The 17802-nt window shown below is 51.6% G+C and overlaps 1 protein-coding gene across 5 annotated transcripts in view; it reads right to left on the bottom strand.

Moving 5' to 3' along the window:
• Nucleotides 1-17802, bottom strand: part of DPYSL3 (dihydropyrimidinase like 3) — a 115348-nt gene that overhangs the window by 3280 nt on the left and 94266 nt on the right. For all 5 annotated transcript variants that reach the window (XM_073905497.1, XM_025892457.2, XM_073905496.1 and 2 more), the window contains exons 7-13: nucleotides 15080-15148; nucleotides 11978-12098; nucleotides 8037-8193; nucleotides 7256-7397; nucleotides 5408-5578; nucleotides 3981-4160; nucleotides 1341-1503 (exon numbers count right to left, since the gene is read on the bottom strand). In XM_073905497.1, coding sequence (XP_073761598.1) covers nucleotides 1341-1503; nucleotides 3981-4160; nucleotides 5408-5578; nucleotides 7256-7397; nucleotides 8037-8193; nucleotides 11978-12098; nucleotides 15080-15148 — 1003 coding nt within the window. The remainder of the gene's footprint in view (nucleotides 1-1340; nucleotides 1504-3980; nucleotides 4161-5407; nucleotides 5579-7255; nucleotides 7398-8036; nucleotides 8194-11977; nucleotides 12099-15079; nucleotides 15149-17802) is intronic.

Here is a 17802-nt window from a genome sequence, read left to right as displayed (position 1 = left end):
TGCAGTTGGCAATGCATTCCCAGGAAGAGAAAAGGGAGAATGCAAGAGAGAAACTGGATTAATTTACAGAGTGTCAGACAGCAAGCACCTTCCTGGCCTCATCTCCCAAGAAATTCCATTCCAGTCTGTCAAGCATTCCAGGCGTTTCATATCCGCCCTCCTGGGGAACACCCAACTCCACCAGGAAAAGCCAGGTTCTCCTCTAGATACCGTCGGACCCTCAGCATCATAAAAACGATAATAAATACAAGGCCGGTGATCTGAGAAACAGCTGCTTACATTCACCGCGACAAGCAACGTTTCAGGTGCCCCTCAGACACCTCACCCGATCCTCACCACTATCCTAGGAGGGAGCTACTGTGGTGGTTCCCATTGAACAGAGGCAGTGAATGAGGCTGTGAGAGCTTGGGGAACCTGACCCAGGCCTCACAACCTGGCCCGGTGCTGGTCAGGCCCCTGCAGCCTCAGCACAGAAGGAAGCGCTCAGGAGTGCGCTTACGTCCACTCACAAAGGAGCTGTGACATGTTAGGGAGGAGGTCAGCCAGGGGAGCAATTCAAATGGCCAAAAAAGAGACAAAAATTACTTGCGACAATCATAATGGGACCTGTGTCAACGTGACCTCAAAACCTGCAGTCTCTTCCTTCTGCCTTCCTCCCCTGACCCTGTCCCCTCGGCTCTTTCCGGCTTCTGCCACTCCTGGGTCCTCTTCTCTCCCTGGACCCGTTCCTCTTTCCCTCTCCCTGTCCCTTCTGGGTGTCTGGCTCCCCTCACACCTAAATTGTTCGCCACAGAGACGCAAATTGACATTTACTTTTCCCCCTTTTAGCTACTGGTTATGGAGCAACTGGGTAATTATTTTCCATTATTATCAGTTCTTAAAGCATAGACAGGGTGAAATGGTACGGCCAGCCTGGGTAAGTATTTACTCAACGGCAGCTCGTACTCGCACCATCATTATTACCAGGAGGGAGGGCAGAGTAAAAACGCCAGGTTCGAAGCAGCCCCTGCAATCTGAGCTCTTCTTATTCTGGGCACACAGAAACGGGACCACACCACGCACAGCCCCCACAGTCTCACGTGGAAAATCACCGATTCCTAATGGGAAACATCTGGCCCCACCCCAACAGGTGTGATCTCTAAGCAGAACTCGTCATCATTTAAACCTGATCTTTAATCTCACCGGGCCTTCTCCTGCCTTCTCAACGGGACTCCTTTTTGATTGGGCAAAGCTTCCTGCTGGGCCCAGTCACCACCTCCCAGGTCACCTGCCAGCTTGGAGCACTCGGTGCTCCTCCCCCGTCCCTCCCCTCTCGCCCAGGGCCACCACGTCCCACTCACCAGACAGGCTGAATCCCGACTGATGGAGGTTCCTCACGGGCGGGTTGGGCCGCGTGGGGGAGCCCCGGGTGGAGCCCGCGGGGGTGCCCCCTTTGGGTGTGGTGGTCAGGTCAAACACCGGCCCGTCGTACAGGCCCCTCGGGACGGCGTGCAGGTCTGCCATCTGCAGCAGAGAAAGCCCATCAACCCTGATTCTGTCAACAGTTCCGGTCTGTGCTACGTGGCAGAGATAAGTCAGGGAATTCAGGGTGTGGTGGGAGCCAGAACATAATAAAAATAATAGGGTCATTTTAAGGAAAGGAGAAGACGCAGACAATAAAGGGGGTGTGGGGATAGAGCGACAGCAGAAGAAGTCAGGGAAGACCTCTCTCAAGAGGTGAGCTTCCCACTTAAGGAACAAAGGAGCCTGTCCTGGGACTGGGTGGAGGGAAGGAGGCGACGAGGGGCAGAGGATGGGGGGGAAGGAGGGGGGAAGGCGGCGTGCCCGGAAGAGGAAGCAGGGGGCAGGACGGCCTGTAGGCCCAGAGCAAAGGGAGCAAGAAGGGCAGCGGTTTGGGCCAAGGTCGTAAGGGCTGGTGGGGTGAGGTCTGGGGGGGCTCCACCCACACGCTCCTCAGCCCAGAGCTGGCAAACCTCGAAGGGCGCATCCTGCAGTCTGACCCTTGGCCTCTCGCTGTGGCTGTGAACCTGTCCTGGGACTGAGGAGCCAGCCAGCACCAGCCCCCCTCCCCCGGGGCATGCTCCGGGCTAGGCCTGGTGCCGGGGGCAGGGGGTGAGGGTCACGGGAAGCACAGTGCCTGCTCCAGAGGGGGCCCCCGGTCTGTCAGACACACACTGATGGGCGGTGCAGCCAGCACAGCACCTCCACCCAGGTCCGACCCCTGGCTGCCTGAGGGGGGCGGCTCACGGTAAGACGCCGAGCACGTCTGCCACAGAGCCTGCCCTCCCCTCTGGGAGAGGCTCAGGTGCAGGCACTGAGGCGACGCTCATCACGTTTGCAGATGCTGGTGATTCAGGTGGGACCATGGCTCAAGCCGTGCTCCCCAAAAACCTTGGCCCGTAACACTAGATCATCGACATTTCTTTAGGTGTAGAATCTAAGGCACATTAACGGAAATAAAGACCTGATGCATATGGGAGGCTTGAGTTCCATTCTCTTCTCTAGGAGGCCACAAGCAAAGTGTGGAATGAAACTCCATACCACCTAACTTTACAGGATCACTCATAAAGAGGTAGGACCGATGCAGGGATTTAAAACGCTGTCGTAAGGGGATGCCTGGGTGGCTCGGTCGTTAAGCGTCCGCCTTCGGGTCATGTCATGATCCCAGGGTCCTGGGATCGAGGGCTCCCTGCTCCGCGGGAAGCCTGCTTCTCCCTCTGCCTCTGCCCCTCCCGCCCCACTCATGCTCTCTCTCTCAAGAAAAAAAAAAAAAATCTTTAAAATAAATAAAATAAAAGTAAATAAATAAAACGCTGTCATAACATAAACAAGTGCAGGCTACAAGCACATCCAGACTAAAGGACAAACGCCTCTGGAAACACACACACCCGCCCTAAGAGACGGCGCACCTTGTTCTGTGAGGGCGCCAGGAGAACAGGGCTGGCTGGTGGACTTCAGGGAGCGAGCCTTGCGGCCGGCCGGCCGGCAGGAAGACGCCGGTTCGCACAGACAGAGCCGGCAGCTGACTCCAAAACAGGGAGGCTCCCTGCGTCCGCACTCAGGGACTGGATGGCCAGTCACTGGGATCACAGGCGGTCTGCGAGTGGGTTGGGTGCTCAGGTACAGAGTTTCTGTGAGCCTCTCTTTAATGGCCGCTACAGTGTGTCCCCAGCCCCCCCACCTCGCCGTCACCAGGACTGAAGGCTCATTCTCCCAGCTGCTGGGCGCTGGCCCATCCCATGTGCACGGATGACCGTGTGCCTTCCAACAGACAAGGCCAGGACCAGGGGTCAAATTCCACCTCATCCCAGGGCTGGTCTAACCCTGCTCTGTGGATCCCTAGTCTTACCGGAAGGCGACAATGTGACTGCTGTGGGGGTAGCAGGGGGCTCTAAAAAGACAGACTTCTGGACCTCACCCCTAAATCAAGTAGAGCACTCGGTTTGTACCACGTAGGTAGATACATAAACACACAGATAAGTGTCTGTGTATCTATCTTTCTACCTGCCTATCTATGAAATCAGGGACATAAACAAGATTTTATGTGAACCACAGAACTAGTTAAAAGGGTTATAAACATTTGCCCTATGGGAGCAACACTGGATGGAAGACACGAGACTGGGAAGGGAGGGTGTGGGCTGCTAATTCTCCCTGTAAGCCTTCAAGAGTTATTTTTTAAAAAATATATAAACATTATTTTGAATTATTAAAATTCCAAATTATTTTAATTAAAAGTACTGTAAGGATGGAGGAAAGTTATTTGACGAAAAAAAGGTTTCTTGGGCCAAGAAAGTTTTAGAAACCCCCTTTTTATAGTACATGAAATCTGTCCAAGTGTCTCTTGGGAAGAGATCATTGCTGTGAATTTCTTTGGGAGGTTCCAGGGCACACGGACCCCTCCTGATCTCGTGGTTACTGTCCCTGTGCCTGAATGGGACACAGGCCCCTTCCGCCACCCCCAGGCTCAGCCAGCTTCTCACCTTCCTCCGGGCTTTAATGCGCTTGTAGACATAGTCAGAGAACGGGCTGCAGGGGATGAAGCGGCCAGCCCCCTGGGTCACGTGCAGGTTGCCATCTTCCAGCATGATCTTGCCCTGGCAGATGACCACCAGAGGAGCCCCTCGCAGCTCCAGTCCTTCAAAGATGTTATACTCTGCAGCCTAGAGACAGGGGTGAGGGGCAAAGCCATGAGTGGGGGCATAGGACAGTGAGGGGAGGAACACGGTTTTCCTGGGCTTGGGTTCCTGCCTTCAGCCTCAGTATAATGGATGCACCAGGGAAGCCAGGAAAAGCTTCCAACACCACCTGTAAGCTTCGGGTGTGTAGAAGCCCCGGGAGAGAGACGGCTGCTAAGCAGAGACTGGACCTCCCAGCAAAGAGAAGCATCAATCTTTAAAAAGGCCCCAGTGTAGACGTATATCTTGTCACTGGTGGTGTTCCAAGAGACGCTCAGAAACTGTCAGGGATGCTGTTTTTGACACTCCTGTACGGGCTGGGTGAGTAGGTGGGGTCCGTGACCCTTAGGTCTCCGCTAGCCCAAAATTAAATGATGTGATGTGATGCAATGTTTAAATGAAGGCCATCCCCACCAAAAAAGGGGATTTCTCTCTACTGCCTTCATTTATTCACCAAGCACAAGGCATTATTGCAAAGAGTCAAGGACATCTGTTTGGAGTCTATACTCCAAAAGAGCTGTGTGGGTCTGAATCCTAACTTCACTTACTTCCTGTATGAATTACTGAATCTCTCTGCACCTCCATTTCCTCCTCAATAAAATACAGATAATAACAGTGCCTACCTGTCAGGGACTGTTACGGAGATTCAGCGAATGAAAAGCACACTGCCTGAAACGTAAATGCTTTAAAAATAGGAACTATTTTTACTAACAGGGATGAAGCCTTTTCCCTTAGGCACTGGGCTTTAATTATTATCCTCTGCATGAAACTCCTCATGAGGAATTTGTCCGGGCTGCTGACCAATTTTTTTCATGTTCCCTCTCCTTCTCGGTGCAGGGTGCATCCCTGCCCTCCCTGCCCTCCTGGGGTAAGGTCAAGCACAGGGCTCGCTTGGGCCAGCACGGTGTGAGAGCAAGTGCTGTATACCGCTTCCCTTAGGAAAGCTTTCCGAGCCAGACCCCAGGGGACCATGACCTGCCCCCGCCTCAGCGATCTCAGGGGCGGGTGTAGACATGGTGCCTCCGTGCTGAATGACTGTGCTGGGAGCAGCCCCCTGCTGACCCACCCGTAAGCTGCTGAGGTATGACGTCACTGAGAATTTGGTAAGGTCTGTGACCACGACCCATCCCGGTCTAGCTGGCCTGGGACGAGGCACATGCACACATCTCTCCCGACCGAGTTCCTCAAGAGCCTCCTCCACGCTGCTCTCGTCCTACCGGCGCCAGCCTTACCGACTGGTGGTTCTTGGCGGAGACGATCTTCACCGCGTCCGGATCCCAGATCACCAGGTCGCTGTCAGAACCCACAGATATTCTCCCCTTGCGGGGATACAGGTTGAAGATCTTGGCGGCATTGGTGCTTGTCACAGCCACGAACTGGTTTTCATCCATTTTCCCGGTGGCCTAATGGAATACCAAAAAACCTCAGCGCAGGGCTCCTGCGTTCGGAGCACGGTGACACGGGCCAGAAACACACGGCCCCCACCTGCAAGCTGCCCAGCCGGCTTCGCCATCGCCTTTGGAAGGCAGTTACGACTCCTGGAGTGTGCGTTTTCTCTGGCTATGTGCATACACTTACTGCTTTGCCCCTCAGATTCCAAAAAGAATTATAGAGTTCCCAGTAAAAACTAATGTGGTCACGGGCCCACTTTTTAGATACTTGTTTGTATTTGCACGGTCACAGGATGAATATGGAAGAGCCCCCCACAAATGATAATAATGGTTAACCCTGGGTTGTCGAATTATGATTGATTTTTGTTTTCTTTCGTGTCTGTGCTTCTCTGTCCTTCCCAAGTGCTCTTTTAATGAGAATGTATCATGTAGGTACTTAGAAAACACACATATTATTTTTAACAATTTCAGATTGTACCAACTATATATATGTATATATATATATATATAAAACAGCGTTTAAGAAAAAAAACAAAACCTAAGTATGAGAGAGAGGAGACAAAAATATTTACACTTTCCCTCTTTACAAAACAAAAAGCCTAGATAAGGGAAAAAGAATTTGGTTTCAAATCTAACTTTGAGCTTCCTAGGAGCCAAGATGAGAAGGGAAATAATTTGGTAGCTTACACTGTGTAGATGAATGAGGCATTAGTTCATATGCAATGTATGTGGCTCAGAAATAAGTATGTTTAGAGTTTTCAAAATAAAAGAGAAGGGGGGGCGCCTGGCTGGCTCAGTCAGTGGAGCGTGTAACTCCTGCTCTCGGGGTTTTGTGAGTTCGAGCCCCATGTTGAGTGCAGAGATTACTTAAAAATAAAATATTTAGGGGCTTCTGGGTGGCCCAGTCGTTAAGCGCCTGCCTTCGGCTGGGGTCGTGATCCCTGGGTCCTGGGATTGGGCCCCGCATCGGGCTCCCTGCTCGGCGGGAAGCCTGCTTCTCCCTCTCCCACTACCCCTGCCTGTGCTCTCTCTCTCTCTCTCACCTCACTGTGTCTCTCTCTGTCCGAGAAATAAAATCTTCAAAAAAAAAATAAATAAATAAAATCTTTAAAAAAATAATAAAAAATAGAAGGAAGTGATCAACTTAATAATGAGTTAATTATTATTTTTGCTAAAACCTTTGGGACAGGCTTCATTTGCACGGCTATTTTTGTCAGCCTCTATCATGTTATTAAAGAAAATAAAACCAGGCCTACTGTCACAAGACATCGGTTGACAATCTCTTGTACAACCTGGATGATCACACACTCAGGGAAGGGTATCCTTGATGAGAAAGTTGACTTCAGGTTCTTAGGCATACACCCCCGGCTTACCATTTCAAGGGGTTCTATCCAGCCCTTTCAAAAGAAGGGATAACACTCTCCAGAAAAAGAATTTTAATTCACTATTAAGTACAGATCATTCATGCCATCAGATGAAGGGTCTGTATGTGTGGCTCCTAGTTCTTAAGAGTCTAGAGGAGGAGGTCTTACAATCTCAAGGTTCATCCCTCTAGAAATGACATTCTTAAGTCACTTGAGACACGTGGTTCCAGAAACATCTCATCAGGTAGGAGGGCTCACCTACAAAGAAGCAGTGGCAGGAGGCTCTGGTCTGGACCCGGCCCCCGCCCATGACCTTGATCCTTACCACTGCCTTGTCCCAGATGACAGACATCCGCTCTTCCACACCATTGGTGCCCTCAGGGATGGCTGTGAAGTTGTCCTTCCCAATCGCCTTCTGGGCGGTGCTGAAGGTGCAGTGGGCACTCCCAGAGAGCTGCAGGTCTCCACTGGCAAAGGAAAAAAGCTCCATGTAAACTGGAGAGGTGGCTTAAAGGCACCGCTGGGGGACAGGCCTCGAGTGTCTAATGTGAGCATTCGGAAAGACAAGACTTGAGTTTAGGATCCTTTCTGTACTTCTTACCGGCTGTGTGAGCGTGAGTTCTTTCCCTCCCTAGGGCTTACAGTGAGCCCATCTGGAAAACGAGGGGGTGGGGTTAGATCATCTCTGGGTAATAAAATAAAAGGGACCCAAATGAGTGATGGGACTGACCCTAAATGTCCTGAGCGGGGGCAAGCCGCCAATGAGTCTCCCTTTCATTTCAGGTAGGTGCTGTTCAAAATGAGGCACATGATCTGACCCTCAGTTGCTTAACCTGTACAAGGGAGAGGACAGTCCCTCACTCATAGAGTTGTCCTGAGGATCAGTGAGCTCCTGAGGCACATAATCTGTGTTAACTGCTACTGTCGTTATGAACATGGTTACTGTTAGTAACGTGTAAGCTACGATGGGGAAGAGCCTGTTGTTCTCTATGTGTTCTCCTCACGGCAGACTCTAGTCTAGCTGACGGATGGGCTGCTCCAGTTCTCATCCCCGGGTCCCACGGGGTTTTCACAGGACGCAGCCTGCTCGTCATCCCGGCACCAACCTGGCCAGCAAGGAGTTGATGTAGTCAGGAGTGGTCGGGTCAGGGCTCAGAGGCGGGGACATCACAAAGGCAGCTGCCTTAGCCCAGTTCTTGCTCCAGTAATGGGTCCCATCTGTGCCGAGGCTGGCGGTGACGGGTTCACCAAAGACCACGTTTCCTGCAAGGATAGGAAACAGGTGAGGGGTTTGCAGAACGTCTGTGCTGCTCCGGGCCTGGCTCAGGGAATCACAGCCCCTAGCCCTCCTCAAGGCTTGTGGCTCTGAAGTCAGGCAGGCCTGGGGTCAAGTCCATGTGCCCGCCTTTCCCAAGCCTCTGCTTTTCTGTCTGCTAAGCACGAACAACGTTGTGCCCCCGAGTTCACAAGAAGCCACTGGTTACAAGATGCAGCTTTAAGCCCCAGTTTGAGGCAAATGAATATTTGAGGCCAAACAAAAAGTGTATACTGATTCTAAGATTCATTGACATTTCAGAAATATTAAAATGGGGACTAGGCCTGTCCTGGAATAGATGAAATAAGACCATCCTCACTCCTCAGGATCGTGAAAATGAAAGGATCTGGCGTGTAAAAGTGTCTGGCACACAGGAGGTGCTTGGGGACTGTGAATTCCTCATACTACTGCTACGCCTTCCCACTGTGGGCAGAGGCCCAAAGTCCCCAGTGTGCCTGCCTCCCCGGGAACCGCTAGATCCTGCTTGTTGCAAGGACATGCTTTGGTTCCACAAAGCAAGTCCACTCCCTTGGAGAAGAGGTCCTCAGGATCTTTCCACCGTGCTTGTTATTCCGTAACCTAAAACAAGGACTGATCTGCTCGAGGGCACCCAATGACCTGGGACACATCAAAGATGAGGCTCACTTCTTGGACCCTGTGTCTGCAACTCAGGGCATATATGCCCAAACCAAGCGGCGAGGAGGAGGGTTACTGGGAAATAAACTGATCTAAGCTGAGCTCCTTAAAGAAGAAGGGACAGAGAAAGAGAGGGCAAATGCTGTCTCACAGAAGGTTGGTTGGTACCAAGTTTCTCTACACCAGAATCTTGGGCCAAAGATGCCCCATAAAGCCCTGAACTTCTCTAGCTTCAGGCCTCCATCTTCCACATTCAAGTTCCCCCCATTGTCAAATTGTAGGAAGGCTCTGTGGCCAAAATTATAAATAGGTCTTGCTTTCCTTCAACTCTAATCTATTGGTTTGGTTGCCTGGAATTCTTTGCCAAAAGAATTCTAACTACGCTTTGGTTTCACTGCAAGAGTCAAGACTGATTTGTGATGTCTGCCATGGGCAAAAAAAGGAATCAGTGGCAATGATTCATACGTGACAGCCCTGCTCTTTGGGAGGGCAAGAAAACGGATCCCCACAAGCCTCAAGAGAATTTCGAGGGCTCTCTAAAGCAATGTACCCAAACCAAATCATACGGGACCACAAAGAAAGAAATGGAGGTAAAGGCAAGCCCCAGGTACTCTTAAGAGAAATACAATCTTAAAAGTGGAAGAACTCCGGGGCGCCTGGCTGGCTCAGTCGGTTAAGCTTCTGCCTTCAGCTCAGGTCATGATCCCTGGGACTGAGCCCCACTTCAGGCTCCCTGCTCAGTGGGGAGTCTGCTTCTCCCTCTCCTCCCCACTCGTGCTCTCTCTCTCTCTCTCACAAATAAATAAATAAAATCTTTAAAAAAAAAAAAAAAAGTGGAAGAACTCTCCTTTTGGACTATCTTTAGATGGAAGAGTAGAATAAGGAAAAATTGTAATTATAGTTGGGTTTGAATACCTGCTCTCCCGGCTGGGAGATCCTGACACATTGTGCTTCCGTTTCCTCATCTGAAAAATGGGGATAATGCCTATTTCTCAGGGTTCTTTTGACAATTCTACATAACAATAAATTTGAAGTATTTAACTCAGTGCAGGGCATACAGTTGGTCCTCATTAAACTGTTGCTCCCTGATATTAAGTCTGAGCAGGCGTGCAGAGGTGCTGAAGAACACTCGGTGAGTGAACACACTAGACTTCAGGTCAGTAGGGAAGAGAGAGCCCTGCTACAATCTCTCCCTGCTCTGAGTACTCTTCGCTCCTTCCCTGAGACTGACAGGTCCCTAGATGTCTCCTGGCTTCCATGTCAGGAGTCAGTGTTTCAGCCCTGAAACAAGGCCTCCCCTGCCTCCCTGCCACTGCCTCCCTGCCACCCTGGAAACACAGCTGTCCTAGCTCTTTTGGCCAGACAATCATGAGCCAGCAGGCGAAGGGTGAGGCATCTTTCTCCAGGAGTTTAAAATAAGACCCAGTGCAGAGCGGAAGCACTCTGTCCTTGAGACCCTCAGGTCATCCTGAGAATGGCTCTGAGGGAGGATGCAGCCACGAGCAGAAGGCACAAAAGCAAGTGGTCTTGGGGAACAGGTGGGAGGGCTCCCCATGCATTCTGCTTGCCTGCTTGCTTTCCTGTTTTGTTTTTTTTCTTTCTCCAAGAGTGGGTAAGGAAGACTGGGCTACTTTCCTGGCTCTCACCCAAGGACTCATACCCAGTACAGCAACCACACCACGTCATGTTGAGACATTTAAAGGCAGAGAAAGAAAACAGCAGACTTACCGTGAGCGAGGTAAAGCAGGAGATGCCCCAGAATGTGCTAGCTACAAAGACTGTCTAGACAATTAGGAAGAATCCCCTCCCAGAAGAAAAGGGTCCCCTTTGCCAGAAAGGCAGGCAGCTCAACATTCAGCCATCAGAGTCAGGGGAACTATTTTTAGCCACCGCAGCCACCCCCCCATGCGGAGCTTTGCAGACCAGCTCAGAGTTGGGTGGCTGAGTCCCTTATCGGGGCTCCCCACGACCAGAATGGCCACCGGCACAGTCACGAGTGGTAACGAGTACACACACGGGCCTAGGAGATCCTCTCTCCCAACTAACCACAGGGCCCTGCCCCGCACCTCCCACGTTCTCAAGCACACGCTGATCACAAGCGAGCCCGTTAGTGTGCCGCTGAAGGCAAGAACAGAAAGCGGAAGAGAAAGCTCTGAAATGAGAGTAAACTTCTGTTTGGCACCAGAGGAGCAAATGAAACCCAAGTGAACAGCCATGGAGGAAAACAGCACAAGTCAGAAGGTGGTGGGGACAAAGCCCCGAGGCGTGAAGGCCATGCCACTAGTCATGTGTTAGAGACCCATTCATCCCCTTTTCCTAAATAACCCGTGTGGCTCAGGTGGTGGGCCCCGGCCCCCGCACGCTGCCCTCCCCACCCTCCAGCCAATCAATTACAGCATCCCCAGAGCAGACACTGGCTCGGGGAGGGGCCCATGACCCAAGCCGAGGCAATCAGAGCCCTCCCGGGCGCCTCTGCTGGAGCTTTTGGAAGAGACGTACCCTACTTCCTCATCATGTCCCCTATCAAGAGCTGAGGACAACAGGTGCCTCTTAGCATTTACTCTTGTCACTGCCCACCCTGAAAATAAAGCCGAAAGAGAGAAAAGCAGAGACAAGAAAGGATGACGAGTGATAGAGCCCCAACATCATTGTTGAAACCCCTTGATCCGGCTATGCCTGAAACACCTTCAACCAATAATTTACTTTTGTGTGTTTAAGTCCATTTGAGTTGGATCTTTGACTTCTGCACCCAATATAATCTCGACTAGTACGTCCATTTACAAAGCTCAGATAATGTGAACTGACGACGAAGGATCAAAGGGAGGAAGAAAGATGCCTCAAAGAACTGACCGAAGCTGTGCCATCTTGGGACAAACCACCCGCCCTTCCCTGAGCCTAGTTAACTCACCTGCCAAGCGGGAGAGATGCCAGGGTCCTGCCATCCACACAGGATGCCGAGAGGACCCCCTGCGCTAACAGGGAGGAAGGGCTTCCCAGATAGCAAGGCAAGGAGCAAAAGAGGCACGGTTTCTACAGGACAGCCGGAGGGGGAAGGAGCCACACGGCTGGTGCTAAGCTCTTGGGAGCACCAATCACCTTTTTTCCTGGCTTGCGAGATCAGGTCCGCCGCACTCTTGCTCATGACCTTCGTGACGTAAAGTGGACAGTTGGTTTGGCTCGCAATGGTGATGGCACGGAACACAGCCTCGGCTTCCAGCTGCAAAAAGAAGTCCCGGGGGTCAAGAGAAGCATGAGCCTCTCAGAGAGCCACTCCCCAGCCTCTGCGAGCTGGGAATGCAGCGCAGCGCGGAGCTGAGAAGCCTAGAGGATCTGCAGCTAGAGGCTCCCGACCCACCACGTCCCCACTGTGGCACTTCACTTGGCTTCTCCGACTCTCGCCCTCACCTTCCTAGGCTGCTTCCCTCCTCTCCCCGTGATTACCCCAACGGCTGCATGTGATGGAAGCTTTTGCTCCAAGTCTTCCCACACAGATTCTCTGGCAAAACAGCACCCCAGCACCGATATGTGAGACAAGAACCAGTAAAGGTAGTCAGGCATCAAATCCTTCCCTGCAGCAATTCCTTACACTCCAGCAGGCATTTCTTACACTGATAATTCCCAGGCTTCTCAGCAGAGATTTCTCTTCTTCTCGATTTCTTCCACCCCACCCTAAAGTAGAGTCTACGTGTTCCAATATGCTAATTTTTCCAACTTGGTTGAATTTATTCAGTGAGAAATAATGAGTTTCCCCCTACACTATGAACAAAGCAGGGTCTTTAGAGCTCAGGCTCTTTCCAATGGCCTGGGTCTGAGTTCTGGTTCTGTCACGGAAAAGCTGGGCGACCTCAGGTACGGTACATAATCTCCCGAAGCCTCAGTTTCCTGTCTGTGAAATGGGGGCAGTAACAGGACCTCACCCACAGGGCTGTTGGGAGGATCTAAGAGTTCATCCTTTAAGGCAACTGCCCCACCCTGGGACAAGGCAAGTGTGCCTCGCAGGCTGGCTTATTGGGCTTATTGTTGATCATCACTCCTGACCAGGGTGGGAGAGCCTGCGTCACTGCCCAAAGCCCACGGAAGCCCGGTTCAGCCCAAAGCAGGGATGCTGGCATTCTCCCATTCAATCGGCAACAGTTCTGTTTTGGATGGACAGAATATTCTGGTCAGCCTATGCAGCCCAAAACTTTAAAAAATACCAAAAATAGCTTGCAGATGCCTGGTGTTTGCATAATGCAAACCAGCCACTGCCCTTGGTGGGTGTGGCTCAGCAGACAGACTCTAGAACTTGGCGGGTCCTGCCTGCTGGCGGCCCCCAAGCTGCACCTGACTCCAAAGGGACAAGCCCGTGGGGCCCCTGACCACAGGTGAATACGGCCAGCTTCCCCAAGCACCCGGACTTCGGGAGCAAAGCTCAGGTTCAGCTCTCTCTGCACCGCATCACTCGAGATGGTAGCGGCGTGCGCTCTGAACCGAAGAGGGGCCGGCTCCTCCTCCGCCCGCCCCTCCTTCTTCACACCTGCGCTGCGCCCTGCGCCCGCCCCGGCCTCAGTCTTGGCCTCTCAGATCCCGCTCCCTCCCAGCACCGCGGGTTCTTCAGCACCTTGACAACATGACTATCTTTGGAAGGTGACATCACCCTCCAGCTTCACCCAAAAGGGCTTCCAGGGTTGTCCAGCTCTACAGCCGAGAAGCTTTTTACTAAAAAGGAGACGGGAACAGGAGGAGTGGGGTGGGGAAGGGTTGGAAAAACAAACCAAGGAACAAAAATAGACTTTGCTCAGAAATCCCCTGGCTGCTGGTACAGAAATCCATCTTGCCAGCAAATCTCTACAGCGACCAGCATTTAGGAACAGTTTCCCAAACAGGGCTGATCACCCCGGCCCACTCACACCGCGTAAACAGCTTTCCAGTCCTTCACATGGGCATAGCCACGGGCTTAACCTCTTGAGCTTTCGCTTCTTCACCCAACAGTAATGCCAACCACCCCGAGAAGCAGCAAGGAGAGCTAAGGTAATGAGCACAGCGCCAGGTGCGGGCTCGTGTTCCACAGAAAGGGCCTGGTATTCGGGAGACAGACCTTTCTGGAATGCTGTGAAATAATGATAAATGATTTCAACTGGGAACAACAATGTCCTGAGACGCAGAGGAGTTTCTGGAGTGCCGACAGTTCTGTTTCTCCAGCAGGGCACGGGTGACACGACTGTATTTAGCTCGTAAAAATTCCTCGAATGTTTATGATAGGGGCGTTCGTCTGTAGGTGCGTTACCTTTTAATTTTTAAAAGCCTCTAAAAGAGATGGGCAACAGGCATACTCTCCTTTCTGGTTCTGACCCTTCCTTCTACCCTCTGCAGAGTGGGGGGCTGGGGATGACAGAGCAGGAGCCGGGCTCACGCCACTCGCCCAGAGGGCCCTAAATGCACTCCAGGTGCCACTCCCGGGCTGGCTTCCCGAAGCCAGCGTGCACTCAGCCGTGGGGGCAGCTAAGTCCCTGCTCTATGCCCTGCGCCAGCAGCCGAAGCTGCTGACATCCCAAACACATGCAATCAGCCACTAGTTAGCTTTTATTCACTCGCCCGGGGCTAAGCAGGCCCTAGTCATCATTCATTTTACACGTGGGAAACTCCCATACCCGGACTTAATCATCACCTTACAACAAATGGATAGACATGAAGTCTATGAAACACCCACTCCACCGACTGCCCATATGGCTGGCATTTTATTTTGCAGGACTCAGAATATAATATGGAATAAGGGAAGCGGAAATGTCTTTGAGACGGACACTGATTAGGAAAGGGCTTAGGTATTTACCTCTCCAACTGAATAGGTGTGCAGGACCCTCCACCTTGAGTTCTCTTTAGAGAGATGAGGGGTCACAAGTAAGCATTTCCCTTACATTGCTTTCTACTTTTCTCTTGAGTCCCTTGAGTTGGTCCGTCAGACGTGTGGCCTTTGGAAGAAATGTTCCAATATCGCTGTCTGGTGCTCACAGACTCTCCCCGCCTTTCCTCAAGGTTTGCTCCTACACCGTGTAAGCATGTGCCCGGGGAAGGCAGGCCCAACACAAACACTCCAAGTGTCAAATGAGCAGCGGACCCCACGCCAGGCCGCTGGGGACTGTAGTCACAGGAGTCTCCCAGAAGATGCTGGAAAGACAGAGCCCCTCCACTGCTATGCTGCCCCGGCCCCCCGCAACTCACCTCCTCTGGTCTGCTCAGCACATGGCCTTCGGGGCCAGTGATCCCCATTTCCAACATCCGGGTTTGCTCCTACAATGAGAAAAGAACACAGAACAATTTTGAGATAAGCTCCGCTGAGGCGTGGAAAAACCATACTGGTATCTTTTAATCTGAAGCAAAGAGTTCAAGGGAACAAAAAGAACAAAACGTGTATGTTGAACACATTTATTAATGATCCGCCTGGAATTGTAAAATAGGGTCAAGTCTTAACTAAGAGGAGAAAAAAACGTTTTTTTAATTAAATGAAGGGAAGTGTGTTAAGAGTATCAGAATTTTTTCGCCGTTACACATCAAAAGTCACACTAGCTCGCTTATTCCTTATATTTTCTTGCTGTGTTTCGCAAGGTCTAGTCGCCTCCCACCTACATCAGGATCACCTGGCTTGCTTTTGTGGCCGTGCGGCTGTGTGGCCTCCTCCAAATCAGGATAGAGAGGTGAAGTTCTAGGAATCTGCGCTTTCACAAAGCCCTCGGGCTTTTTTGTGGTTTAAATGTACGGCTGAAACAAATGGACTCAGAATTTAACCAGACAAAATAATGCCTCCAAAGAGCATTACCTGACTCAGGTAATCTTGTGGTCAGATTCTATTTAATTAGGCTGTTTCGTGACAGAACTGCCTACCCCTCACAGCTGATGGCGAAATTCTTCAGACTTGTGGCCAGCTTTCTGGAAGGAGCAGGGCGCTGGGCAGGGAGCACACACGTGGGCTAACTGGGACTGGCAGGGACCCTAAGCGGCAGTATCTGCAGTTTTGCTGGCCTTCACTCTCCAAGTACGAAGGCCAGTGCCAATGAACCTGGCCGCTGCAGAGGGGGGCCGGGGAGAGGGACCTGAACAAATCCTTGTGGCACTCTGGAACTATGAGATGTGGAGAAAGGAAAGGAGTCCTTCTCCCTGCGAAAGAAGAACTACTTTTTGTTTTCTTGTTTTTTTGTTTTGTTTTTAGTAATATTAATCATTTTAGAGGTATAGGAAGACAGATGCATACGCTCTAAGCAATTGTGAGAAGGGAAATGATCGCCGTCTCCAACTACAACAGGATTAGAAAAAAGGTCAGAGGCTGAGTTTTGCAGCAAAGGACCTTCACTTTTCATTCTTACTGTTCCATTTCTCGAAACTCGGACTGAACACGATTTCTTCTGAACTCTGGAGAGCTTCCGCTCTGTGTTGCCTCCTGAAGTCGCACAAAGGTCGAGGTGTCCAACTACAAAGCCTCTTCTGTCTCATCTGACACTCTCACGTCTGCCTTGTTCAAGAGGGCTAGCACCGTGCACAGGAGGGAGGGAGCTCAAGCCCTGGCTTCCCAGCACGTTCACATCGTGTGCCTGAAGTTTACTACCGACCTCCCACCTCAGAATTTCTGGAACCAGGAGAATCCCAGGAATCCCTAATTTCTGCAGGTGATTTTAATACACTGTTCATGCTGGGAAGTCCCATTCTAAAAGCTCCCATGGTGTCCCTAGAGCTGGAAGGTTAAGAAGGATGAGGTGGCCGTGGGCACCATTGCTGTAATTACATCTTAGTTTGGGGCATGACACAATTTTGGTTTGCTCCATGAGGAAAGGAACCCTGTCTTTCTCATCTTCCCTCTCCAAGGCTTGGCACATAGTAGGTGCTCAAGAAATACTACTGGATGAACGGCTAAAGATGCCACCCTCTCAGATGGTCCTGCTGGCTGGAAATTTTTGAAAACGTCCATGGCTGGTACCCATGAGAGAGCATTCTTCTTGCTCTTTTTGGTGACTTCTGCATCAACTCTGGGTACAGCAGCTGCCTTCATTTAGACAATGGGATAAAATCTCTCAGCTCAATCTGAATCAAATAAGCACACCCAAGAAACTCATCCAAATGGAAGAATGCCCTTATTCTTTCCCTAAGAACAGAGCCTTCACAAGATAGGGAAGAGAGCGGACGGGGCGGTGGCGGGGGGGCGGGGTGGACCAGAGACAGTCGGTGCTAAGGAGCCACCAGAGGAAGCTGGAAAGGGGGCTTAGCCCGGCAGCCCGTTTGCCTCCACATGGTCTTGGAGGAAGTAGCAGGGAGTTTGGTTTCTAGGGCATCTGGAGGGAGGGCTGGGCCCTCTGGTTGCTGTGCTGAAAATGCAGAGCAAGAGGACCAGTGACAGCTCTAACACCACGGGGATGCCTCTCATGAGCACTGGACCCTCTTTGGAAAATGATTTCATTATCGCTCAGTGTGTGGGGGACGGACGTGGGAGAAGGCTGTCAGGGGCCTGACTATTTAATCTCCTTGGTCAGTAAGAGGAAACTACACATGTAGCTCACCCCCTCCGCCGATGAGATAGCACCCAGAGTCTGAAATCCTAACGGCAGGAGCCCTGCACTGCCGGGACGTGCCGTCTCTCTGGGGGGCCTGCCGCGGGGCTGTGGGGAAACAGGTCCAGGACACGCCAACCCTGGCGAAGCCACACCACCTCAGAGCTAAGATTGTCTCCTCCCAGTTACTGGCTGTGATCCTTGGGCCGGTGACCTCATCGTTCCGAGCCCCATATTCTCTACAAAACAGGGCGGACGGTAGCCATCTGTGAAGGGCCAGGTGAAGAGTGAGCATCCACTCGAGTCCGAACCAGAGCCTGGCAGACAGCAGCAAGCGTTCACCACATGGTACCTGCCGTCAGAAGCTCACGGGTCTGGGACAAGGGTCGGCCCCCCTGCGGACCACAT

This window comes from Callorhinus ursinus, unplaced genomic scaffold, assembly GCF_003265705.2.
Source record: "Callorhinus ursinus isolate GAN/ISIS: 27379988/994484 unplaced genomic scaffold, GSC_fseal_2.0 scaffold23, whole genome shotgun sequence".
Taxonomy (NCBI): Eukaryota; Metazoa; Chordata; class Mammalia; order Carnivora; family Otariidae; genus Callorhinus; species Callorhinus ursinus.
Note: the sequence above shows the minus strand (reverse complement) of the source record. Positions and strands in the feature narration are given on the sequence as shown.